Genomic DNA, 27161 nt, shown 5'->3' on the forward strand with positions numbered 1-27161 from the left:
TGTTTCATTTATGTTTTCCCAATATATTCTGTGGCAAAAAAAACCTCTGCCATTTTCAAGTGCACTGTGAATGCTAAACTCAGTAGATAAAGGAAGTTGACCTGAAGATAAAGGAAGTTGACAAAATAATAATAATAAAACTATACATTGCAAAAAGAGAAAACCCTGGAAATATCAAATTAAAAAAAGATGACTGTACACGTATTATCTGTCCATATGGCCTGACACGAAAAACACAAAAATAAACCCATTTTATTGTACATTATATTACAAATAGAAGTCAATAAATAGAGGAATAAAAACAAGCGGAGAAGGTTTGCATGAACACAGATGAAACCGGTTTCAGTTGGTACTTGATAAACTTTTCTTGTTCGATTCCCATGAAGTGTCAGAGTCAGTTTCTGTCCAAGACAGGTCTCTTATCACATCCAGCAGAGATAACTTTGCCTTAAAAGTGTAAAACAGATGAAGGACAGTACAGTAGGCTTTGGACGAGGCTGGAGAAGCCAACGTCACTCGCACTCTCCCAAGAATCCGACAGATTTGCAGCTCAGAATAAATAAAGTGACGGGCCCTATTGTTTTTCAGTTCCGACACCTCCTTATCGCTACGATTTGTTGCAGAAGAGTGGCGGAAACATGGCATGTGACACCTTCAAATAAAGTGGAAGGGAGGGAACGTTATCTTTATGAACTGATAACTTCAACACTCACATTGACAAAAAGATCCTCCATGGGCAGCTAGCCATTTTCACCCCTTTTTTTGGTTATATCAGCTATGGAAACTCAGAAATAGCAGCATATTTATTGAATTCCCCTATAAGGAATTATGCTGGGGGGGGGGGGGAGTTTAGAGTTTTCATTTTGGTTGCCTACGTTGAAACATACTTGAGAAAATTAGCTTTGCATATTAACAGAGCCACGGCTATTGCAGATACACGCAAATTCCATTGCCTGAAATTGTAGCAATCATATACATCATATTTAAATAATTTTGCATTTCAGTGGATGCCCTGGAGCTGTACAGTACATAATATCTGAAGTACTAGGTCCATTGCTGCACAGTGAAAGGTAAACAACTGAACCAGGCATCAGAAACAAAGATTTTCTGTCTCAGAGGAGCCATTCTAACTCCTTTTAGGGGTCCTTGTATTAAGACGTACTAACCGATTTAGCGCATGCTAAAGATTATCGCGCACTAAATGCTAAGGCGCCCATTATATTCTATGGGTGCCTTAGCATTTAGCGCGCGCTAATCTTTAGCATGCACTAAATCGGTTAGCGCGCCTTAGTAAAAGGACCCCTTAGTTGCAACCTGGACATTCTGCTGCTAATATAGGCAGCAGCCTATGACAAGAGTTTATAACCTTGTCTTTAAATAATTCTCCCTTTCCCCAAGCCAATCTGTTTATTTAGCAGATCCAGTTAATATGCTGCATATGGTGGAGGAGATGCATGCAAATCTACCTCATGCATATTCATTCTGAGCAAAGAGAGCAGTTCTATAACAGTGTGCTTCCAGTTAGGTGCTCTGATAGCACGCAGTTAGGAATATATTCTATAATGACACGTGGGCACCTAGATTTTTCATTATAAAATATTAGTGTAACCTATAGGCCAACATTCAGAACCTAACTCCAATGCTAGAGGTGATTAGCATCAGATTTAGTGTCTTCAGGATGTTCAGAGGGCACCAGCGCAGGGAACAGCGCGGGGGCTGAAGATCAGCACAAATAGCATGCAGATTAGGGTGGCCAGGTTTTCCAATCGGAAAATCCGGACCCCGTAAACCTGACCCCCAGGGCCTCCCAGTTCCGCCCATCCCCGCCCTGTAATGCCCTAATCCCGCTCCCAGTCCCGTTCTAGCTCCACCCCCCGCTGCCTGCTCTTGTCGGGCAGGGTGGAAGTCCGCGCAAAAGGAGGACATGTCCAGGGAAATCCAGACGTCTGGTAGCCCTAATGCAGATGCAATACAAACATTTGATATTCTCTTCTAATGCTCAGAAATGGTGCGCAATCCAGACCTTGCCCTTACCGCTGGAAACCTAACACCAGCTGGCATTTAGATAGGATGGGTTTTAACAGCCGCAGCTGAAGCTTATGCATGTGTGTTTTAGCCGCAGCTTGAGGGCCTTGTTACAGTCCCTCATCAATACACTTGAGCGGATGAAATGTTAGCGGGAATGAACGGAGCCTTGCTGAGAGATAAGTTATGACCGCACAGCTGAAGAGAGTAGGTGTAAGTTGAAGAGCATTACGGGCCTGTCCTCTTTCTGGCTCTCGGCTCCCCACTTTGACCGGACATACACACAGGAGCTTACGCTCAGCTGCGTTCCTTCTCCTTACCGAAAAGTAATTTCCCAGTGCTCATCGCTAATAGCGTACGTATGATTTCCCTGCTATTAGTATTGAACATTGGGAAGTTATTTTTTTTTGGCACTGCTCCCTGTGGTTTTCTGCGCTGTAGAGAGCAGCACAGGAATTCTGAGTATCAGCCTGCTAGTATGGATGCATCTGACGTTTATGCATCTCCAGTTATGCCAGTTGTAGACCTGGCCATAACTGCAGTCGCCTAAATATGGCCGGAATATGCATAACTTATGTACATAATGCTCCAGATTCTATCAACTTGCATGCCCAGATTTATGCCTAGTATGCATGCGCAAATTATAGAATAAGGGCAGTTGGGCGCACAGCTTAATTGTTGGTGCTTAAATAGGTATTAGTTGGCACCAATGAGTATTTACATGTGCAACTGCCCTTAGTGCTTTTCTAGAAGTTGCTTGCTGATTCCATTGCATGTAACTTCTAGGGGGCGTGGCATGAGCAAGTCAGGGGCATGCCTAGAGGTTAGGCATGAAGCTTATAAAATACTAGGAGTTGCACGCCTAACTACCAGCAATTAAGTGCAGCCAGTGGCGTAGCAGGGGTGAGTGACGCCCAGGGCGGTGGCGTTCCTCTGCTGCCCACTTCCCCGCCCCCCCTGCCATGCACATATGCGCCCCTTACCATTACCTCTTTATCTTCGGCGTGAGAAGCCACGAACTTGCCGCTCGCATCGGCTTCAGCGCTCTCTCCTAGGCACGGGTCCAGGCAGTGACATCAGCAAGTTCGTGGCTGCTCGCGCTGAAGTTAAAAAGGTAGGGAAGAGGCGCGCGCATGGCAGGGGGAGGAGTGGGAAGGGGAGGCGGAGAGCAGGAGGGGTACCAGCACCCCGAGGAAGACCACACCCCCGCAAACCCCCCTTACTAAGCCACTGGGTGCAGCACTTATACCAGGCTTTGACATAGCGTAAGTGCTTGCGCCTAAAGTTAGATGCAAAACTGGACTTTCGCTAGTATTTTGGAATGGAAACTTTGTGTTGAGCTGCCATTATAGAATTTGCGCTTAGCATGCATCTCCTGGGGCCTGTGGTTTGGTTCTCTTTTTTGAATCTACCCCTATGTGCATAACTGGTTGTACGCCTTCTTGTAGTTGCACGCTATAGCACGTGCATGTTCCCTTACAGTATAGCATTTATGTGAACAGGTGCTGATTTTTGCTGCATTTTCATGTTCAAGGGACATGTAACTGTGGGTGTCTAATTATAGAGCTGCCTTTATACTGCTGAAAAACAGATTGGCTGGGGAACACTCAAGAACTAGGTTGAAAGCTATTGGATTAGAGGTTCAGTTGAAGAACTGACAAGTTCAGTGTTCCCAAACATGTCCATGGAGACCCCAGCTAGTTATGTTTTAAGGAATGAATATTCATGATATAAATTTACATGCACTACTTCCACAGCCTGCAAATCTATCTTATATATTCATCATGGGTATCCTGAAAACCCAGAACAGGTTTGGGAACCTGGTTGATAAGAACATAAGAGTTGCCATACTGGGACAGATCAAAGGTCCATCAAGCCCAGTATCCTGTTTCCAATAGTGGCCAACCCAGTCACAAGTACCTGACAAAATCCCAAGGGGTAAAACAGATTTTTATGCTGCTTATCCTAAGCCATCCCAATAATAACTTACGGACTTTTAGGAAATTATCCAGACCTTTTTTAAACCCTGCAAAGCTAACTGCTTTCACCATATTCTCCGGCAACAAATTCCAGAATTTATGATCTTTTGTATTAGTGCAGTTTATTGGTTTCCTTGAGCAAATGGGAATACCGATACCTGTTATGCTTAGGCACAGTGCAGGCAGCTGCTTTGCAGGCTTCCCCAAAGATCTGTACTAACAGAGGCCTCATTCCTAATTCATATTTTCTGTACTATCCAAGACTAGTGTTCTGAACAGTGACTGCCAGTTATGACAAGCTGTTTTGTAATATGGTCTAAAGGCAATTGAATATTCATTGGGTTCAAGTGAACCATAGTTGAGGCAGTGGCACAGTAGCAGAATTGCATAAAATGATACATATTTGTAATTTAACAAAAAAGCAAATGCAGTTATGGGATTGGACAATGCCATAAGACTGAGTTTCCAAAACATGTCCTGGTGACCCCTATAGACAGACTGGTTTTCAGGCCTTGCACAAAAGTACGCATGAGCATGTATTTGCATATTGGAGGTTTCCAGGATTTGCACATTTTTCTCCTTCATATTTATTGTGGTTAACCTGAAAACCTAGCTGGCAGTGGGGTCATGAGGAAAGGTTTGGGAAGCCCCGATATAGTATGCATTACAATATTTATTTACATTTTATACATTATATTTGTCTGAACATTTGGTCCAAATTATAGAACAAGAGATGGATATTAGTCACTACATAGCTTGAACGTTGTTTGCCCTAGAGCAATTTTTAAAATTCCTGAAGCGAGGAGGGTCTGAACTTTTTTTTTCCTTTTTTTTCTTTTATAGAAATGCAGAGGGAAGAACCATACCGTAATCTAGAAACAGATGACTAGAAAAAACTGAAGCTAAATATTTTCCTATCAAGAAAAAAATATCTGTACACACATTATTAAATAACCTTTTTAAATAGGAAACTCAAAATGTACAAATTTACAGACATTAAATACTCCCATATTTTCATACTGGTCTTTCTAAGTACTATCTGCATCCACATTCTGATACCACCATTCCTTCGTACTTAAACTTGTAGGTCACCACCCCAGCATCTAAGTAGAGTATGGAAATAGGGTCCAGCTTAGTGGGTACACAGCACGCTTTGGATGCTTTTTGGGGATTCTTCAGGTGCATCAATGTCTGAACAATAGCATGCTTTGTTGGTGTGACGTGTTCTGTGAGCGGATAGGAACATACTCCACGGCATTCATAGGCTTCATATCCAGTAGGGGCTATGATCCAAGAATCCCAACCGATATCCTTAAAGTCTATATAAAGTTGGGCCTTTTTACAGTTGTTTCCTTTTGCATTCCTCCTGATTCGGGAAGTAGAGTCATAAATGATGTTAGATCTCATCTGAAGCAAAGCCTCTTCACTGGGGCCACCATTTAGGCTGTTGGCATCCAAGATATCTAAATCCAACAGCTGTTCATGCTCCATCATTTCATGTAACTCCTTTTTCTCTTCCTTCCTGTCATTGCTCTGGTCATCTGAAAACACGATCAACAGAGGCACATGTTTGGCCTCTGGTTTCATATCTATGTCAAGATCTCCATTCATGTTGGGCTCGTCATCATCATCCACGCTCTCAATGTGAACCTCAAGTCTATGAATTGTTGAGTCTGCCCTTCTCCAGCGGCGGATGGCTTCTGTTACCTCAAATGTTTCCCATTCGTTGGTGGTTTCATAGATGTGTCTGGAAGCCAACTGAATCATCTTTTTCTCATCATCCTGCTCCTCTTCTTCCTCCTTGTATTGCTGCACTTGATAAATGGTCACTTTTCGGTCCAATCCATCGTACATTTTTCTGTCTTTTTCGACCAAGGTGTAAAGTCGCAGTTCTGCCATGATTATGTCTTCATGGTGTGGAATGGACACATTAAACAACAGAGGATACTTTCTCACTCCTGGAAGGACAATGGACTGGGACGTCAAATCTACAGTTGAAAAACAGTAAATCAATAAAAATAATCATAAATTTAAGGCAAATATGAAATGTCAGCATTTCTTTATCTGGGTGTAAAAAACATACAGTTCAAAATGCAGCTGAGCTGTTGGCTTCTACAAGCTAGATGGAACATTATATCCCGTATTTTGCATTTATTTAATTGTCAGCCAGTAATTCCACTGGTCCAGTTTAATGATTAATATTGGTGGTTTGAAGAACAAAAAGAATCATTATTATTTTAGGCCTATTCTATTCAGCATTACATATTCATTTATGTGACTCCAAACACGGCCAATTATACTAAAATATATGCCAATTATTTTTTTTTAACAGATTTGATTTGTGTGTATTGCATGTTTAGTAACAATAATCAAAACATCGGGTTTTCCAAATCTGAACAATCGAAAATTGCATGGGTATTTTTAGTGTCTTTCAGTTTTGTGTGCACAGGGCATTGGTCTTTGACCTAAGGGCCGCCGTGTGAGCGGACTGCTGGGCACGATAGACCACTGGTTTGACCCATCAGTGTCAATTCTTATGTACTTATATTAAAGAGAGCATTTTGCATTTAATTATACATGGAAATTTGAAATTAAAATTTCAAGAACACTGAATTTAACTTCCCCCCCCATCCCAGCTCACTCTGAAGAACAGCTTACCAGTTCCTGCTGCCCACAGTACACCTCCTCTCTGTTTCCTGTTGCTGAGAACTATGCTGATATTGCATTAGAGTACTTCTACCCACTCTGAGTCCCGTAGTTGTGAGTGCTGTGCTCTTCTCTGTTTGTAAGAACAGTGCAGGAACTCAAGTACCTGTACAACTCAGTCTCCTAGAACTGCACAGAGCCAAACAGAAGACCCAGCACAGAAGCTAGATAATGGCATTTGTCAGGCTTCAAAAGGTGAGATAAGGATGGTTTTCGCTGTTTAACAAACAAAGTGGCAATCCTATTAGGCACCCTGATGCCAAGCAGGAAATGCCTATTCTGTATAACAGAATGAATATGCCTTATATGTAAACACCTGCAGGGCTGCAGCGGGAGCGGACTGCTGGGCACGATGGACTACTGGTCTGACCCAGCAGCGTCAATTCTTATGTTCATACAAGCCACAGAGCTTATAAAGGGAATGGAACTCCTCTTATATGAGGAAAGGCTAAAGAGGATAGTGCTCTTCCAGTTGGGAAAGAGACAGCTGAGGGGAGATAGGATTAAGTCTAAAAAAAATCCTGAGTGGTGTAGAACTGGTGAAAGTGAATTGATTTTTTACTCTCTCGAAAAGCACAAAGACTAGGAGACACTCAATGAAGTGATATGGAAGAACCTTTAAAACAAATAGGAGGAAATATTTTTTCACTCAACACATAGTTAAACTCTAGAACGTGTTGCTGAAGGATGTGGTAACAGTGGTTAGCATAATTGGATTTAAAAAAAAAGAGGTTTGAGCAAGTTCCTGGAGGAAAGGTTCATTATCTGCCATTGAGACAGACATGAGGGAAGCCACTGCTTGTCGTGGGATTTTAGCATGGAATATTGCTACAATTTGGGTTTCTGCTAGGCACCTGTGACCTGGATTGGCTACTGTGGAAACAGGATACTGGGGATAGATGGACCATTGGTCTGACCTAGTATGGCTATTCTTATCTGTGGTAAGGGTGTGTGTAACCTACAATATTCTGTAAGTTATTTGCATATGTGGGCCTTGCCCTTATTTATGAACTGCCTTTTCTTGAAATCACCCAAAGCGGTTTACAATACATCCTCTATAATAAAACCCTAAGCGCGCATGCTCACTTATGGTTTTGTGATTCCTGCAGCGTGCTGTGTCCTTCCATGGCCTTATTCTATTTACGGTGCACGGCGGCTCGAGGCATGCGCGGTGACTGTCGGCGCGTGCAGGTCACAGCGGCTTGAGGCAACTGTTGGCATGTGCAGGCAGTTGAGCTTTGGCGAATGGTGTCGTGCGGGTACTGACAGGACAGGAGGACAGACGCGAATGGAACGGAAGCCGGATGCTGGACAGGGGGAGCAGTTAAGGGGTGCTGCTGGACAGGGAGAGCAAGGAAGAGGTGCTGCTGGACAGGAGGGGAGGTAACAGGAAGGGAGGCCTATTGCTGGACAAGGGGAGCATAGAAAAGGTGCTGCTAGACAGGGGGAGGGGAGTAAAAGGAAGGGAGAAGGCCTGCTGGACAGAGGGAGCAGGGAAGAGGTGCTGCTGGACAGGGGGGAGGTAAAAGGAAGGGAGAAGGCCTACTGCTGGACAGGGGGAGAAGGGAAGAAGTGCTGCTAGATAGGGGGAGGTAAAATGAAGGGAGAAGGACTGCTGCTGGACAGGGGGAGTAGTGAAGGGGTGGTGATGGACAGGGGAGATGTAAAATGAAGGGAGAAGGGCTGCTGTTGGACAGGGGTGAGCAGGGAAGAGGTGCTGCTGGACAGGGGGGAGGTAAAACAAAGGGAGAAGGCCTACTGCTGGACAGGGGGAGCAGGGAAGACTTGCTGCTGGACAGGGGGGAGGTAAAACAAAGGGAGAAGGGCTGCTGCTGGACAAGGGGAGCAGTGAAGGGGTGCTGCTGGACAGGGGGAACAGGCAAGGGATGGTGGTGGACAGCTGAGGAAAAAGAGAGACAGAAAGAAAGACAAACAGACAGAAAGCAGCCAAGGAGAGAGAAAGAGAAAAAAATAAAGAAAGACAGACAGAAAGCAGCCATGGAGAGAGAGAGAAAGAAAGAAAGACAGATACACACATCTATTCTAGCACCCGTTAATGTAACGGGCTTAAAGACTAGTTGCATAATAATCAGGTACTCTTAAGTATTTTCCTTATCTTTCCTGGCAAGTTCATAATCTAACTGTGATACCTGGGGCAATGAAGGGTCAAGTGGTATGCCCAGGGTCACAGGGAGCAGGCTGTGATCAAGCTCAACCTCAGAGTGCTGAGGCAGCAGCTCTAACCAATAGGCCACTCCTCCCCTCCATGTATGCCCCCTTACATAGGTGCACAATCCAACTTACATATTCTAGTGCTGAATAGCACTTAAGGTGTTACATGGGCCTGCACAAAATGGTGCACAGTCCCAGAATTCCCCTTTAAACATTGATTTCATTTTTGTCTCTGGCAGCGATGTGGGGGTATGGGAGGGAGTTATTCATGTTTATTGACTGAGACTGAAAGAAAAGGTTTGTGGAGCCTTAAATCTGTGACGGATGCATGGGATAAATATACTACTACTACTACTATTTATCATTTCTGTAGCGCTGAAAGGCATATGCAGCGCTGTACATGCGCATTTAGCATGCAATAGACAGATTCCTATATAGAAAGAGGAAAGGATTAAAGCTAAACGAGATTCATACTTTAAACAGGGCACAGAGGGGTGCAAGCTGCACAGATGTGTAACTACTAAAAAGCAGACTGAACTGACCATACATCTCTTCATCTGTCATCGTGTTATATTTTCTATGTTTACTATGGCCCTTATTTTAAGCATTTAAAGGCATTTAGAGGCTCGGATGTTTAAATGTCATTCAGAATGGGGAGCTGAGTACGCTGACATGACAAGTGGGAGTGTGGAGGGCGGGGAGAGGGAGAGGTCTGGGTGGGACAACAACAGAGATGTGCATTTCCTATTTCACATAGGGAATATACGTCTGCCTTGGAAAACCTGAATTCTGGAATTTACATCTGCTCCAAGGCATATCTAAGTGTCTTATATAGGGGCTACTGTAAATCCCCATGTTTTGGATCCTCCTGATGCTAACATTCCCCCCTTCCCCTCTGTCATCCTGATGACAGCTTCCTGAACCCACCTGACAGCAGCTGTCCCTCCCCCACCAGCACCAAACATACCCTTCTAGGTGACCCCCCCCCCCCAGCCCCCGTAACCAGCAAATAGACTCTTCTCCAAAAGCCTCCCCCAGCAAGGGAGGCCCCTGCAAGTGGGTATGAGCCTGATAAATGGCAGCGTCCCCAATCACCCCAGGATCTAAGACTCTCAAACTTTTTTAGCTCCGGTATACTAAACGGAACAAATATTTATCGAGGCACACTAAGGGCTCCTTTTACAAAGGTGCGCTAGCATTTTTAGCGCACGCACCAGATTAGCACGCTCAAGAGGAGACGGTAGCAGTTAGCGCGCTTTTCCACGTGTTAAGGCCCTAATGCACCTTTGTTAAAGGAGCCCTAAATGGAGCAAATGTTTTTCTTGGCACGTTATAATTATAACTGAAATTATAAAATTGCAAAACCAATAAAAAGTTTAATTTGAGAGTTATTCATTTAAAGTTCTTTAAGCTATGTATGGGTAATTATAACGCCGGTGAAACTAAAGTAAGAATAGAATTGCTAATCAATGTGAAGGATTTGTTTTTTTTGAGTGCACAGTAACTTAAAACTCGGCTTGATAGTCAATAAGCAAACAAGCATTTCATCATCCACCATCTGCAGTTTTTAAAATTTAATTTCTGTCAAGAGTTGCAAATCCAAAGTCACAAAGATAAGATACAAATGGCAACAAAGCCTTGATTGCTTTGTTGCTCAAGTTAGGATAACTACTGCATAAAAAATAAAATTACTTGCCATTAGTTTTCAAGGACCAATCACGTCAAAGAATGATGCTTGTCTGGGCGGTTGCATCCTTATGCATACAGACGCTGATAACATTAACAGACTCTTGTGTACATGACGTACATGTCATATGAAGGGAATTTAAAAAAAATAAAGTAAAATTCTGGAATCTCGGGGCACACCACTGTGCCGTGGCACACAGTTTGAGAGACACTGCCCTAAACTATGGCCCTTAGATTCTGTTCCCCACTCCCACCCGACCCCCATCCTTCGGCTTACCAGGAGTCCCTCGTGTCAATGCCATAACAATCATGACACCAGCCACAGAAGCCTAAGAGAACAAGTTTTTTCCCCCCTGCATTCGGCTTTCTAAAATCATTTTAACCCTCGACATGGAGGGGCTTGGTCATGGGAGTATTTTTAAAACAAATAGGAGGAAATATTATTTTACTCAAAGAATAGTTAAGCACTGGAACTGGTTGCCAAGGATGTGGTTACAGCACTTAGCATAGCTGGGTTTAAGAAAGGTTTGGACAAGTTCCTAGAGGAAAAGTCCATAGTCTGCTATTGAGACAGATATGGGGAAGCCACTGCTTGCCCTGGGATTGTTAGCATGGAGTGTTGCTACTATTTGGGTTTCTGCCAGGTACTTGTGACCTGGATTGGCCACTGTTGGAGACAGGAAAATGGGATAGTTCAGTGGTCTCAAACTCGCGGCCTGGGAGCCACATGTGGCCCACCAGGTACTATTTTGAGGCCCTCAGTATGTTTATCATAATAAGACTTAGTCAAAAGGAAAAATTTATAAACTATAAAGAGTTTGACCTCATGCAAAATTGTCATTTCTTTAATAAAACATTAACTATTTTTTCTCAGGCCCTCCAAGTACTTACAAATCCAAAATGTGGCCCTGCAAAGGGTTTGAGTTTGAGACCACTGGGATACTTGGACCATTGGTCTGACCCAGTATAGCTGTTCTTAGTTTCACATGTCCTGACTTGGACATATGAATTACCTATTCACATTCTTTCTAAAATCTGCTTCCAAGTAAAATGTTAAACTTTACAATAATATATGCATACATATAGATATAAATATTTTGTGTTAAAGATGCTTCTCCTAGTACAAAGAAATAGTCCATTTAAATAAGAAGGCATGTCACATTCAGCTAATAAAAATGGCAAGAGATGTCAGCACCTTTCTCTGGTACCTTATAATAAAATAAACTAATGGGAAAAATATATATTTTATATATATATATATCGGTAACAGAATGAGATAATACGACCCAGTTTTTGAAGTTTACACTCTATGCACTCTCCTAGCATTTAGCTAGGATTTCAACAGGCGTCTACATCTCCTTTGCGGTGGGATGAGTCTAAGGATTCCTGCAGCTTTTATCAGTGTAATAGTTTACCATGGTAGCTGGAGAGAGAGCGAGTTCACACATCAGCCAGGGTTATTATGCTGAATGTGTGCTGGAAACAAAGCATCGGACCGGCTTGGGTTTGGGATTTTGTTCACACCTTTTTCAGTTGTAACTCAAGGTGTGTTACATTCAGCTACAGTGGGATTTCAGAAACAATAACAGAAAAGAAAAAGAACCTGATTTCCAGAGTTTATAAAATCATAATAAACAACTTTTTGCATACAGTATAAAATATACATTATACTTTTTGTATATATTCCCAATAAATAAAATTCCAGTACATACCATAAATAAATATATATGCTAATGTATATCTGTGCATCTAGTTATGTCAAATTCCATGAAAATATTTTTTTACAGAGGAAAACTAATTGTAATTTATATTCTATCCATATCTCATCTGACTTTTGGAAACAACCTACAAATCAAGAGATTATTGCTTCCATCCATTAGTTAGTTACAGTAGTTCATTCACGTACCAGGGCTATAGCCAAGCCTTTTTTTTCCCCTCATGTAAAAAATTATATTTTCTCAGGTAATAATAACCAGAGCTGAACTGCCCTAGTGTGTGTATAGAATGTCACCTGCTCTTTTTATAAAATCAAACTACTTGCAAAATCCCGCAGAAGTACCATCAGGATCAAATTCTTGAGATAGGGCTGCTTGACCTTTCCACCTTCTCTGACTTGCTTCCCAGCTCACTAGAGAACTTTTGACACCTGTTAATGAATTTTGACTAAAATGATTTTTTCCTTTGACAGGCCCTGTAAGAGTTTGAGCTGGTATTGTCTAAATCTGTACGGTGGACAAAATCAGGTGTGTAAAACCTAAAGGAAGTGCGACCTTGTCTGACATACTTCCTGGAAAATGAATTAACAGTTTGAGACTTCTCCCTTTGGGGGTTAACAGATATTAATATTTCTGCAAATCTTATCCACGTGCCCATTCCTTTTTATAATATGATCACTTAGAGATCTAGAGAGAAGGGCTTACCTTCATTTTTGAAACTTCTAACAATGTTTGCCGATGGCACAGATGTCCTATCAGTAGCAAACTTGTTGTACAGCTCTAGCATGTATTCCGGCGGGTCAACCTTGGCTGGGGCATGCGAAGGGATGCCAGACAAATTCAGAGTCTTCAGAAACTCATCTTTCATATTCTCCAGCATTGTGTTGAAATCAACCTCTTGCTCTGACAGGACTTCATCCAACAGTGGTCTGTCTTGGTCCAGAGAATCCTCCAAACTCAAGATAGGACTACAGGCTCCCAAGCAAACCAATGAGCAGAGGGTTGCACAGAGCCAAAGGGCTACACATTCCATTGTTTTTGTTTCACTCTTGTCTCCAGTGATTCTCAAACCCCTTTAGCTCTTCTGTGGACTCTGTGGCTGTTTTATCCTCTGGAGAGCACAGAGGAAAGCTTATGTCATCCAGAGAGTTGACAAGTTTGGAAGCACTTGCCTAGAGCTTGTGACCATCCTCCTTCTCTCTCACTCTCCTTCTCTCCCCTCCCCCTCACTTCTTCTAAAAAAGCCAGGTTTCAGTAATGGGATGACATAGACCCTGTGGTCTCTTTGCCTCTGTTATCTCTCCAGTGTAAGCTGTTCACTAGATTTTGTTGCTATCGCACAATCCCCCTCTCTCTTAATGAGCATTTTGTAAACATGTCCACATTCTGACACTGCTTAGAAGATAGCTTAATTTTCTCGTTGCAAATGATTTGCCCTTCTTCCTTCAGTTAACATCCCTTTAGCATTTCCTGCCAACTTCTAGCAAAAGATTTATTTTAAGAGAGTTTAGGATGACATTCAAACAAAATATAGCCTCTATATGTGTGGCAAAGTACAATAATTTGCTAAATTAACAACAAATGACCTCATTAAGACAAAGGGGTGCAATTAAAATATTTTGGATGTGGAAGAACTTTACAATGTTGAATAGTTCTTTCTGTGCACTTGGCTAATATAATCATTAAATTCTGTTTCAGTTTAAGTACATGATAACCCAGAAGATATAGGGCTCCTTTTATCAAGCCGCGCTAGCGGGGTTAACGCGCATGACGTTTCATCACAAGCTAACCCCCGCGCGGTCCAAAAACTTACCGCCTGCTCAAGAGGAGGCGGTAGCGGCTAGCGCGGCCGGCGGTTTAACGTGCGCTATTAGGCGAGTTAAACCGCTTGCGCGGCTTGATAAAAGGAGCCCTGAGTGTTGTCTTCAATTAATATGGGACACTTTGAATACCATCCTTCTCACTGTGTAATCTTAGTACCAAAAATGTAAAGCGGATGGGACTTGCACACTGCTTTTTCTGTGTGCTGTATACAATCAAAGTGGTTTACATATTTTTAAAGAGATACTTATTTTGTACCTGGGGCAATGAAGTGTTTAAGTGACTTGCCCCAAGTAACAAAGCTGCGGTAGAAATTGAGCTCACAACCTCAGGCTGTTGAGGCAGTTTCTCTAGCCACTAGGCCACTCCTCCACCCCATGTGTCATCTGTATGTTAATATTACAGAATAAACTAATGCTGCCTAGAAACCTGAATGTAACAGTTACGTGAGTAAGCGCTTTGTATGCACTAAGGGGGGAATTCTATAAATGAAGCACAAAATGCAGCTCTGGGAAAAAAATCTGCGCTAAGCAGGGTGCAAGCGACCAGGAAGTGACTTAAGAGGGAAAGCCAAGGCTAGTGAGAGCAGAAGGCTAGAGCTGCTGCTCGCGCCGGCAAAAAGGTTAGAGACATTGGTGGAGGGGAAGGCACATGCACATTGGGGGAGGGGCAGGGAAGGACTGGGGTGGAGAGAAGAAGAGGTGCTGGGTGAAGAAGAAGCATTTGTAAATCTTCAAAGAGCAATATGAAATCATAATGAAAGCTGTTATGTGGAGGAGTTGAGAATATATAAGCTTGAAGCAGCACGGCCCCTGAGGAAACTGAACGGTGAAACGGTTGAGTAACCATCGTGGAGAAGAATAACCTGAATCGCAGTTCCCAGATGCTAGGGTCCACCTTGGGGGTTAGCACCCAAGAAAACTATCATTGTAGACAATACAATGAAACCTTCCGCCCAATGTGTGGCGGCGGCCAAAAAAGCAAACAGGATGCTGGGAATTATTAAAAAAGGGATGGTTAACAAGACTAAGAATGTTATAATGCCCCTGTATTGCCCCATGGTGCGACCTCATTTGTAGTATTATGTTCAGTTCTGGTCTCCTTATCTCAAGAAGACTTACACCCTGAATGGAGAAACTTTAACCAGGACTACGGCAGAACGAGACTTAGGAGTAATCATCAGTGCTGACATGAAAGCAGCCACTCAAGTGGAGAAGGCTTCATCTAAAGCACGGCAGATGATAGGTTGTATCAAGAGAAGCTTCGTCAACAGGAAACCTGAAGTCATGATGCCATTGTACAGAGCCATGGTGAGACCTCATCTGGAGTACTGTGTGCAATTCTGGAGGCCACATTACCGTAAGGATGTGCTCAGAATTGAGTCGGTTCAGCGGATGGCCACCAGGATGGTCTCGGGGCTAAAGGGTCTCCCGTACGAAGAAAGACTGAGCAAATTGCAGCTCTACACTCTTGAAGAGCGTAGGGAGAGGGGAGACATGATTGAGACATTTAAGTACATCACGGGACGGGTCGAGGTGGAAGAGGATATCTTTCTTCTCAGGGGACCCTCGACCACAAGAGGACATCCGCTCAAACTCAGGGGAGGGAAGTTTCGTGGAGACGCCAGGAAGTACTTCTTCACGGAGAGAGTGATCGAGCATTGGAACAAGCTTCCAGTGCAGGTGGTCGAGGCACGCAGCATCCCAGACTTCAAGAACAAATGGGATACCCATGTGGGATCCCTACGAGGTCATGCCAAGGGATAGGGTCACTAGGACTTGAATGAGCGGGTCAGTAGAGTGACAGTATAATTACAATTATACTTAAGGGGTCAGAAGACTTAAGAGGGTGGGTAAATAGTGTGGGCAGACTTGATGGGCTATATGGCCCTTATCTGCCGTCATCTTTCTATGTTTCTATGTTTCTAAGAAAGATATAGTAGCGCTAGAAAAGGTTCAAAGAAAAGTGACCAAGATGGTAAAGGGGATGGAACTCCTCTCGTGCAAGCCCATGGTTTTAAAGTGGGCCTTTACAGCGGGGAACGGCAGCAGAGAGCAGGAGAGTCTGGCGAGCAGGGAAGAGAGATTGGGCACCGGTCCGACACACTCTGTCCCTGCCCGACACCCCTCCCCCGCCGCCTCACCCACAAACGATTCCCCTCCCCCCCCCGCAATCCACAAATAGCAGGAGGGATGTCTACTCCATCCTGCCACCACCTGATGCTGCCCTCCCTGCCCTTGCGAATATGGCAGGAGGGATACCAACTCCCTCCCACCACCAACTGAGTCACCCCCTGACCGGCACCTGACTCACCCCCCCCCCCCCGGTCTAGCACCCCCCGTCTGGCACACCGCAGCACACCCGGCACACTTCTCCACCCCGACCTTCCCGGCCCACCCCTGGTCCGGCCTGGCCCAACCCGTTCTGATCTGACACGCAAAATATCTGTGCCATGTAAAAAATTGAATAAAAAAGACAGGCAGGCCTGTCAAAAAGCCTGCAGACCTGACGGTAACTCAGTTACCGACAGGTCTGCAGCATTCGGGTTTGCCAACAGTAAAACCCGACTCAAATTAGCCAAGCAATTGTTAGTGAATCAATCACTTGGTTATTTTGCATGGGGTTTTACTAATTTGCATGGGACAATCGGGATCGGATCGCTACAGGGGTTAGTTAATCAGATCGGAGGGAGAACTGGTTGCTAAGGGGTCGCAAACCGATCGGTACATGATCGGTTTGCTTGGTGAATCTAGGCTATAGTCTGCTACTGTATTGCTTTTTGTCACATGAATGAGAATAGGCATCCCAATATGTCACTAGTGATTTTTGTGGAAGGCAGCTTCGTCTATGGCTATGCCTGATGTAGCAGAATGTCATTCAAGTACTGTTCATCCTCATGAAAAAAAAAAAAAAACCATGCCCGTGGTGTTGCCAAGACCCTTGAGTGCTGGGGTTATCTTCTGTGTAAGTGATGCAGTAAGTACTACACACAAGCATACTCTCACAATCAAGGCACATTGAGCTATGATTAGGCAGTGAGTAGGGATTTTTTTGTTAATGAAAAATAAATTTGCATTCTTTTTTGGAATCACCCTGTTCACTACATATTTTTATAAAGCCTTAACTTTCAATACTTACTTTTTTTTGCCTCTATAGTACTTGCTCACCCTCTAGCCCCTCCCCCCCAATACTGCCTATTTTAAACTTAACAGTGGTTTCATGTAAACTTCTCAATACTGTAAAAGTTTATAGACTATAGATTTTAGATTGCATTTCAAGCACAGAGCAGAATCTAGGGGTGGTCATATCTAGAGATGGTATTAACGTAGTCAAACAGGTAGTTAATGCAATTTCAGAAGTCAGAAGGATACTTGAGTGCATAGGGAGAAGAATGGCCAGTAGGAAAAAAGGAACGTGATAATGCTTCTGTTTAAGAATCCCAGGAAGCCTCATTTGGAGTACACTTCTCCCTCAATTTTCACGGGGATTGGGGCAGAGCCAGCCCACGAATGTTGAAAATTTGCAAATAACTTTTTGGCCGGCTCTGACCCACCCCCGTCTCCCTTCCGCCTTCCCCCTCCCCCTCCCTCCCGGCATCCCAGACGTTACCTGGTGGTCTAGCAGGCTTTCGGGGCAGGAGAGATCTTCCTATGCTCCTGCCCCATGCAGATCACTTAGACAAAATGGCTGCAGGAAGTTCCCATTGTAGTCTTGAGAGACTACGGGAATTCCCCACAGCCCTTTTGTCTCAGTGATCTGCATGGGGCTGGAGTGTAGAAAGATCTCTCCTGCCCCGAAAGCCTGCTAGACCACCAGGTAAGGTCCGGGGAGGTCCAGAATGCAGTGTTTCCTGTATTAAAAAAAATTGCGAATAACCGAATCCGCAGATACTGAAACCACAGATTCGGAGGGAGAAGTGTACTGTGTACTAAGCAGCAAAGAAGACAGTGGGAACAGACAATGAACACTCTGCAGGAACAATGATGTAACATAAAACCTTGTTTATTTCATTCTGAGATGTACAGTAACATAGACCTGACACAGTACTATGTTTCGACGAACAAAAGCACCTGCATCAGGGGTCACTAACACAAAGATGAAAAGCGTGAATATTTTAAAAAAGAGACAAATATATAATTATGAATATAATTATAAAAAAGTAGAGCAAAATGAGAAAAAAGAAATAGCATAGCACACCTGTAACATTGGATTCATAGATAAAAAACTAAACCTCTTCATAGGACTTTCTCTTGGTTGGTACTGTGTACTAAGGCCAGTATTGGACAGACTTGTCCTAATTCTGGAGACTGTTCCTTGGAACGGATATAAACAGGATGGAGTTGGTTCAGAATGTGCCTATTAAAATGGATAATGGTCTTTATCATAAAGCATATGGGAAGAGATTTAAAGATTTCAATATATATACCGTGGAGGGGAGGTAAGGGAGAGGAGACAAAACATGTAAATCAATTCATGGGAGTTGGGCCTCTTTCAGTGGAAAAGAAGTTCTGGAACAAGGGGTGATAAGATGAGGGTGAAAGATGACAGACTTAAGAGTAGTCTAAGTAAATATTTCCTCATGAAAAGAGTGGTGGATATGTAGAATAGCCTACCCAGTGGAGGTAGTATAGACAAGGGCATCTCAGAATTCATGAGAGAAGCATCTAGAATCTCTGAGGGAGAGGAAGGGATTGTAGGAACTGTGCTTTTGGCTTGGATGGACAGAGTAGGTAGGCCGCATGTTCGTTTCTGCCATCAAGTTCTGTTTTCATGTTTACACAGGGCTGTACTGCTATTTTCTCGTCTCTCTACTGTGTCAATTTTGGTAAAATTTTAGCAATTCCTCATAAGGACAATTTGATATTCCCCACCCAAGATCATTCCTGCACCTTTAGTTTGTCCCTTCCATGTTCCTTTTCTGTTAATTTTGTAGTTCAATCCCTCTTTCCTCTCGTTTCAGTTCGTCTGTCCATTTGCTTGTCACACTAATATTCCCCTAGATGTTTTAATTTACTATTTAAATGTCATTTAAAATGACCTTTTATTGATGCAAACCACCTAGAAGTCTGATTAGGCGGTATAATAAATGTGAAACTTGATATTAATGTATGCTTTCTAATACTGTACACAGTTGCACAAGTTGACTTTTTCTCTTGTTTGCATAGCCTTGTAGCCTCTTCTGCTATTGTGGTTTTCCCAAACATGCCGGGAGACTACATGTAATGTTCAAATATTTTACTGTTTCCTTTGTTTGCTGGTTGAAGAATGTGAAACATGCAGACTTTGGGATTAAAATGGCGAACTGCATGGCATCACGATAGGATCATTCTTTACTGTTTATATCTAGCATGTTTACACTGGCTTATTGCAACAGTGTACACGCTGAGAATATTAAATGAGATTGCTCAATTTATTTTCAGTTGTCCACCCAGTCATGTCTGCATGCTAAAAGGGCAATTCTATAAGCTGATGGCTAATGCTTGGCACAAAATATGCACATAATTTATAGGCCATGTCTTTCATAGGAGCCAACTTTTGAAAACTATTGAGGGTGCTAAACCCAACAGAAATTAACTCTCCCTAGACACAATCAAGGAGTTTGTTCAATATTGGGGGTAATCAAGCACCCACAGAGCTGGCTGCTAAGATGTCTATCAATTGCTGGTGCTGCTGCAGACCTCCTAGAAAACACGATTTAGAGTAGACCAGGGGAAAGGAAGGGAGGAGAATGGAAGAGACAGGAAGAAATGCTGGATCGCATAGGGCAGTGGTTCACAAACCCGTCCTGAACAGTCTGGTTTCAGGATATTCACAATGAATATTCACGAGTTAGAGATACATGCAGTGGAAGCTAAAAAAAATGTTATTCTAGGAAACAAGTTACCCTAATTACTATATCACTGAGGCATCACCTTGGGGTGATCTTTGCCTCCTCTCTCTCCTCTGATCAGATCCAACAAACCACCAAATCCTGTCACTTCCTCCTCTATAATATTGCCAAAATCCATCCTCTTCTCCTTGATTGTGTCTAGGGAGAGTTCATTTCTTCTCTCTGAACACACTACCAAAACCCTTGTCCATGCTCTCATCACCTTGTGCTTAGGTTACTGCAATGTACTTCTCTCAGGCCTCATGCGCATCCGTCTCTCGCCTCTTCAATCCGTTGAAAATTCTGCTGCGCGACTCATATTCCGTGAGAGCCGCTATTCTCACATTACCCCTCCCCTCATGTCACTTCATTGGCTCCCTGCCCATTTCAGAATACAGTTAAAACTCCTCTTGCTGACTTACAAGTGCATTCGCTCTGAAGCCCCTTCCCCCTCCCCCCGATATCTCTCCTCCCTATGCTCCCCCCCCTCCAATCATCGGGCAAACCCCTCTTATCTGTACCCTTCTCTTCCACTGCCAACTCCAGACTCTGTCCCTTCTTTCTTGCGGCACTGTATGCCTAGAATAGGATGCCTGAATCAATACATCGTGCTTCATCTCTGGCAGTGTTCAAATCCAAGCTAAAGGCCCACATTTTTGAAACTGCCTTCAACTCTTAACTCCCACTCACTGCTGTCAAATACCTATACCCACTGTAACATTTCCTCTACCATAATCTCCCCGACCCTGTAAGTCCTGCCTAAATTAGATTGTAAGTTCTTCTGAGCAGGGCCTGACTATTGTATGTTAAAATGTACTGTGCACAGATAACAGGGGAAACAAATCCACAAAATACAAAGTGGCAAAAATGGGTGGACCCATTTTTGCCAAAATGTACAGTGCTGCATACGCCTTTTCAGCGCTATAGAAATAATAAATAGTAGTAGTCATAGCAGACAGACTAATGCACAGTGCAAAAGCATGAATTTTAGGCAGGGCGGGATTAATTCCTTGAGGGCCCCTAGGCACACAAGTACACTGGGCTCCCCTGCCCCGCCCCACCCCACCATGCGCCCAGGCGGAAACAGGAAGCTGCATCAGAGGGAAGCTTTGGGCAAGCAGCACCGCTTGCACAATTACAGTTCCTGTTGCCTTTCTTACCCGCGTTGCTTGATTGTCTTATTTTCCGTCGATGGGGGGGCGCATTAATGATCAGGGTGGGGCCCGTGTTGCCGATCGATGCTGGAGGGGCCCATTGCCGTTTGAAAAAAACACAATGTTTATGCCTTCCTTCATCGGGCCCCCCTGACCATTTCGGACCCCAGGCACATGCCTACTCGGCCTATTGGTTAATCCTGCCCTGATTTTAGGGCCTGTACGAGGTTAAATTGAAATAAAGCATGTAACAATCATGATGAGGAAGTTTAAGTTTATTGAAAATTTGATTTACTGTTCATCAAAACTGTCTGAGTGGTTTACAATTGTATCATATGGTATGGGGATAAAACAAAATACAAGACAAGCGGAGCAAGCTTCATCCGAGGCAAGGCAAATCATAGGTTACATACGCAGGAGTTTCGTCAGCCTTAAGCCTGAAGTCATTATGCCATTGTATAGATCCATGGTGAGGCCCCACCTGGAATACTGTGTGCAATTCTGGAGGCCGCATTATCGCAAGGATGTGCTGAGACTGGAGTCGGTCCAGAGAATGGCCACACGGATGGTCTCGGGACTCAAGGATCTCCCGTACGAGGAACGGCTGGATAAGTTACAGCTGTACTCACTCGAGGAACGCAGAGAGAGGGGTGACATGATCGAGACATTCAAGTATCTCACGGGCCGCATCGAGGTGGAAGAAGATATCTTCTTTTTCAAGGGTCCCGCGGCAACAAGGGGGCATCCGTGGAAAATCAGGGGCGGGAAACTGCACGGAGACACCAGGAAATTCTTTTTCACTGAAAGGGTGGTTGATCGCTGGAATAGTCTTCCACTTCAGGTTATTGAGGCCAGCAGCGTGCCTGATTATAAGGTCAAATGGGATAGACACGTGGGATCTATTCACAGAGAAAGGTAGGGGAGACTAGATGAGCCGTGGCCCTTATCTGCCGTCTATTTCTATGTTTCTATGTTTCAATAACATAATGAGTAAATCAAAATTAAAAAGGAGAGGGCGGTAAAAAAAAAAAAAAAAGAGAACCAAGAGGTAGGAGGGATGGAACTCCATAATTTAATAGAAAAGAAGGGGGGGAGGAAAGGGAAAGAGGGAAGTCTTTTTATAAGTATTTCATAGGTCAACATCATTGATAAAGTGTGAAGGATTCTTTAACAGAGGGGATAGGTCACAGATAAGTGGGAGTCATATTGAAAGCATCAGAGAACAAGGAAGCTCATCAACCATCTCCACATATTTAGGTAAAGAATGGATCTAGAGAAGGGGAAAGATAGAAACACAGCTAGAGTATCTGGTGCACTTCCTCTGCAATTTTTAAATTATCACCCCTCCCTCCTTCCCTTCATGTCCAGCATAATCATCCCTTTTTCCCACTGCCCCCCTTGTGGGGCTGCCACTGCTACCAACTGACCTCTGCCTGGGCCTGGAACAAATCGAAGCATTCCAACACGGGTCTGACTTTCTGTCAGAGGAGGCAAGATAGAGCAGGGCTTGAGTGTGACCCTGTTGCTGCAAGGTAAGCCTGGCAGGGTGATTCTGTTCCTGTCTTGTGCCTCTCCCCCTCCCCCCCCCCCAATTTCAGTGTCACTGTCATGCTTAATTTACTGTATTGTGCTAGCCCTGGGTACAGGATAGGACCATTGGGGGTTATAGGATAAAGGGGCATGAAAAGTGGAAAGCATGTTATCAGAGAGAAGGAAGCGGATGGAAAAGGCTGCGGCTGCCAGTTCATCAGCACCTGCTGACTGGTGGCATCCTCTGGCATGCCTCTCTTCTGGACAGCTCTAATGGAATCGTATTGTGCTCTGAAGGAATGTGTGCAATGTGAATGGTGCCGAAAGTCAGGGAAACGTTAAGCAGGCTCGGGAAGTGTCAGGGATGACATGTATAATATGATTGAAAGGGTGTAGCTCCCATGATAGAGACAGAGGAGTTGGAAGCAAATGACAACAGTTTGCTTCCTCTGCATCATTTATATTACAGAGACATTCATATCTCTATAATAGACAAGAAGCAAACTTGTTTCAATGAGAGAAAAAATTCTGGATCTAGAAGTCATGAGATGAGGTTGCAAAGGGGGGAGAACATCACACGGAGCAGGAAGGGGAAAATATTTCCTCACCGAAAGGTGCTATGAAACAGGATTCCAGCAGGGTAGGTAGAGGCCAGAAGAGTAACAAGATTCAAGAAAGTCTGAGATAAAAAGAGGATCCTTAGTTCCAACTACAAGTAGTTAAACTGTGGCCATAAATATACTCCCTCTTTTATTAAACTGCGCTAGCAGTTTTTAGCGCAGAGAGCCATGCTGAATGGCCCGCACTGTTCCCGACGCTCATAGGAATTCTCCCCCTCTTTTACGAATCTGCAATAGCAGTTTCTAGCGCGGGGAGCCGTGCTACTCCCGACGCTCATAGGAACTCGATGAGTGGCGGGAGCAGCGCAGGCCATTCAGCGCGACTTCCCACACTAAAAACTTCTATCGCAGTTTCATAAAAGGAGGCCTCTATGAGCGTCGGGAGCCGGCTCCCTGCGCTAGAAACTGCTAGCGCAGTTTCATGAAAGAGGGGGATAGTCTGACTGCTTAACTTGGGGGACAAGATGTCAGGCGATCCGACTGGCAAAGGGAACTTTTTCTCCCTTCCCCCTCTTACATAGACTGACATTACCAGGGGAAAGACATACTTCTACTTTCCCCCTCAGCTTTCTCAGTGCTCTCTCATACATGTATGCACGCACATGTGTGTTACAGTTATTTCTTGATATCAGTTTTTTATAGTGCTGTTCAGCTTACCCACAATATAATTCATCAATCAAAATAAGATCTGCCCTTGCCAAACAATACCATATACTGTAACATTGACCCATATGTGTGAATACACGGTAGGTGTCTTGTAGTTGCTCCTAGGGTGAGGAAGGCAGGCATCAAGGGGAAATACTTTTAAAATCAATAGGAGGAAATATTTTTTCACTCAGAGAATAGCTAAGCTCTGGGACGCGTTGCCAGAGGTTGTGGTAAAAGCGGATAGCGTAGCTGGTTTTAAGAAAGGTTTGGACAAATTCCTGGAGGAAAAGTCCATAATCTGTTATTAAGATATGGGGGGGGGAACCTATGCTTACCCTGGATCAGTAGCATGGAATGTTGCTACTCTTTGGGTTTTGGCCAGGTACTAGAACGGGCTACTGGTCTTGATGGACCATTGGTCTGACCCAGTAAGGCTATTCTTATGTTCATATGTTCCCAGGGTGTGTGGGGCATGTGGTGGTGAGAGTACATGAGGGAGAGGATGTGTGAAGATATGGAGAGAAATGGAAAGGTTGCTGTGTGAATTCTCTCCACTCCATTCTCTCATCTAGAATTACCAATTTGCCCCTGGTTGACTGAAGAAGCTGATGCTGACCTGATTTTCCTGCATAGCTTTCTAGTTCAGACTGTGGTTTTCTAAACTTCAACTCCATGCCTACAGTGGGTCAAAAGCAGGCCTGAACTAGAGTAAGCGGACAGCCTTATCCCCAAGCTGTGCCTTTCCTCCATCACGCTCTCTTGAAATAAGAACATAAAGAACATAAGCGTTGCCTCTGCCGGGTCAGACCAGGGGTCCATCGTGCCCGGCAGTCCGCTCCCGCGGCGGCCCCCCAGGTCCATGACCTGAAAGTGTTCCCTACCTAACCTGAAATATCCATACCCTATTCGCTCAATGTCCTGTACGGTATACCTCTATCTGTACCCTGTTATCCCCTTCGCTTCCAGGAAGTCATCCAGTCCCTTTTTGAACCCCAGAATTGTACTCTGTCTTATTACCTCTCCGGGAAGCGCGTTCCAGGTGTCCACCACCCTCTGAGTGAAGAAGAACCTCCTTGCATTTGTTATGAATCTGTCTCCTCTCAGTTTTTCTGAATGACCTCTTGTTTTAGTTGTCCCTGCTAGTCTAAAGAATCTGTCCCTCTCCACCTTCTCTATGCCTTTCATGATTTTATAAGTTTCTATCATGTCCCCTCTCAGTCTCCGCTTCTCCAGGGTAAAGAGCCCCAGCCTTGAGTTAGATTTGCATGCAGTGTATGATATAAATATATGTCTACGCACAAAAGTATACACATTTCATATATATATTATTGATGTTTATTCACTTATTTTAAAAAGAGACACACATTTATACAGAATGACAAAATGAAGAGTAGCAAATCAACTGGATTGGATGGTATAATCCCAGACTACTGATAGAACCGAAAAATGAGCTTGCAGAGCTATTTGTGTCTAGACATGTTCAAAATTTGTATAGCTTCCAATCTGCGAGCACAGTGTAATTTGTTTTGCAGGATAAACATGATGACACAAGAGAGAATGCTTTATAAATAGAACTTATTCATTTTTCATTAAATTTTGAAAATGGTTATAAATTTAATTAATCTAAAAATTTAAATGACAAATTCGGCTATGAAAAATTTCTGTGGTGCCCCCTTCCCTTGATGCCCTAAGCACGTGCTTTCTTTGCTTATAAGGTTAATCCAGCACTGGTTCCATGTCTTCCATGCTATATTTCATCATGCATGCTTGCCTAATCATTATACAGGAGGAGTGTGTGGCGCAGTGGTTGGATCTACAGCCTCAGCACCCTGGGGTTGTGGGTTCAAACCCCACATTGCTCCTTGTGACCCTGGGCAAGTCACTTAATCCTCCATAGCCCCAGGTACGTTAGATAGATTGTGAGCCCACCGGGACAGATAGGGAAAAATGCTTGAGTACCTGACTGTAAAAACCGCTTAGATAACCTTGATAGGCGGTATATAAAATCCTAATAAACTTGAAACTACTAGTCATGTCATTCTATGTTAGCCTTGCTTTGCAATACACATCTCCCTCATTCATGGAGGATAGGGGCGGAGCCGGACCGTGAATAGGGAAATATCGTGAATATCCAGCTCTGACCCACCCTCGCCGCCCTCCCCCGGCATTCCAGCCTTACCTGGTGGTCTAGCTGGCTTTCGAGGCAGGAGCAAACTTCCTACGCTCCTGCCCCGTGCAAATCGCCAATAGGAAATGGCTGCTGTGAGTTCCCGTAGTCTCATGAGACTATGATGGGAACTCCCCACAGCCATTTCCTATTGGCGATCTACACGGGGCAGGAGCGTAGGAAGATCACTCCTGCCCCAAAAGCCCGCTAGACCACCAGGTAAGGCCGGGATGCTGGGGGGGAAGGTTAAAATATGGGTTTGTTTTTTTTCCCTTCCCCCCAAAAAAGTTGCGATTATGTGAAATTGCGAGTGCGGAAACCGCGAATGGGGAGGGGGAAGTGTACTGTGTTTACAGTGCCATGTTTTGCTGAACTATGCTTGCCATGCTATGCCTCACCATACCACGTTTTGTCGTTATATTTTTACCGTGCTTTGTAAACTTTGGGCCGCTACTAAACCGCGCTAGCAGTTTTAGCGCGGGGAGCAGCGCTGAATGGCCCACGCTGCTCCCAACGCTCATAGGAACTCAATGAGCGTCAGGAGCAGCGCGGGCATTCAGCACAGTTTAGTAGAAGAGGGGGTTTGTTGTGCCATCTTTGTTAGACTTGCCTCAGGTACATTAGGTAGATTGTGAGCTCACTGGGACAGACAGGGAAAAATGCTTGAGTACCTGAATGAATTCATGTAAACCGTTCTGAGCTCCCCTGGGAGAATGGTATAGAAAATTAAATAAATAAATAAATAAATACTTGTAACCTGGGTTAGCCACTGTTGGAAATAGGATACTATGCTTGATGGACCTTCGATCTGTCCCAGTATGGCAATTCTTATGTTCTTATATTCCTGACTCAGGTCCATCTGTATACATGCATTAGGTTCACGTAGGTTCCCCTTGAACTTTAATGCAAATACAGAGGAAATCCAAAAACCACCCTCTTATTAAAAAGAAACGCCTGATAGGAAGATGAATGTTTGAACAAGTCCATCAATCTGCTGCTTTCATGCTAAATACTGGAATTCTTAGATATATGAGATTTTTTTTTTTTAAAGTCTAGTGCTAAGGTGCTT

The 27161-nt window shown here is 43.9% G+C and overlaps 2 protein-coding genes across 2 annotated transcripts in view; one reads left to right on the top strand and one right to left on the bottom strand.

The window, feature by feature from the left end:
• Positions 1-232: 232 nt before the first annotated feature.
• On the bottom strand, positions 233-13453 carry BMP10 (bone morphogenetic protein 10). Its single transcript, XM_033950175.1, has 2 exons — positions 12989-13453; positions 233-5992 (listed from the first exon to the last, which is right to left on the bottom strand). Exons 1-2 carry the CDS (start codon positions 13314-13316, stop codon positions 5040-5042), a joined length of 1281 nt encoding a protein of 426 aa, XP_033806066.1. The 5' UTR covers positions 13317-13453; the 3' UTR covers positions 233-5039.
• LOC117363020 (gastrokine-1-like) overlaps positions 6770-27161 on the top strand; it is a 73716-nt gene continuing 53324 nt past the window's right edge. Inside the window, exon 1 of the mRNA XM_033950176.1 lies at positions 6770-6905. Within this exon, the coding sequence (XP_033806067.1) occupies positions 6882-6905 (24 nt within the window). The 5' untranslated portion in view covers positions 6770-6881. The remainder of the gene's footprint in view (positions 6906-27161) is intronic.

The sequence above is a fragment of the Geotrypetes seraphini genome, chromosome 6 (genome assembly GCF_902459505.1).
Source record: "Geotrypetes seraphini chromosome 6, aGeoSer1.1, whole genome shotgun sequence".
Lineage (NCBI taxonomy): Eukaryota > Metazoa > Chordata > Amphibia > Gymnophiona > Dermophiidae > Geotrypetes > Geotrypetes seraphini.

Excerpts from the sequence above, each read along its gene's own strand:
- BMP10 (XM_033950175.1), bottom strand. The coding sequence starts at position 13,316 with ATGGAATGTGTAGCCCTTTGGCTCTGTGCAACCCTCTGCTCATTGGTT. Across the intron at positions 5,993-12,988 it reads TAGAAGTTTCAAAAATGAAG|ATTTGACGTCCCAGTCCATT; the intron begins GTAAGCCCTTCT and ends TTTCAACTGTAG.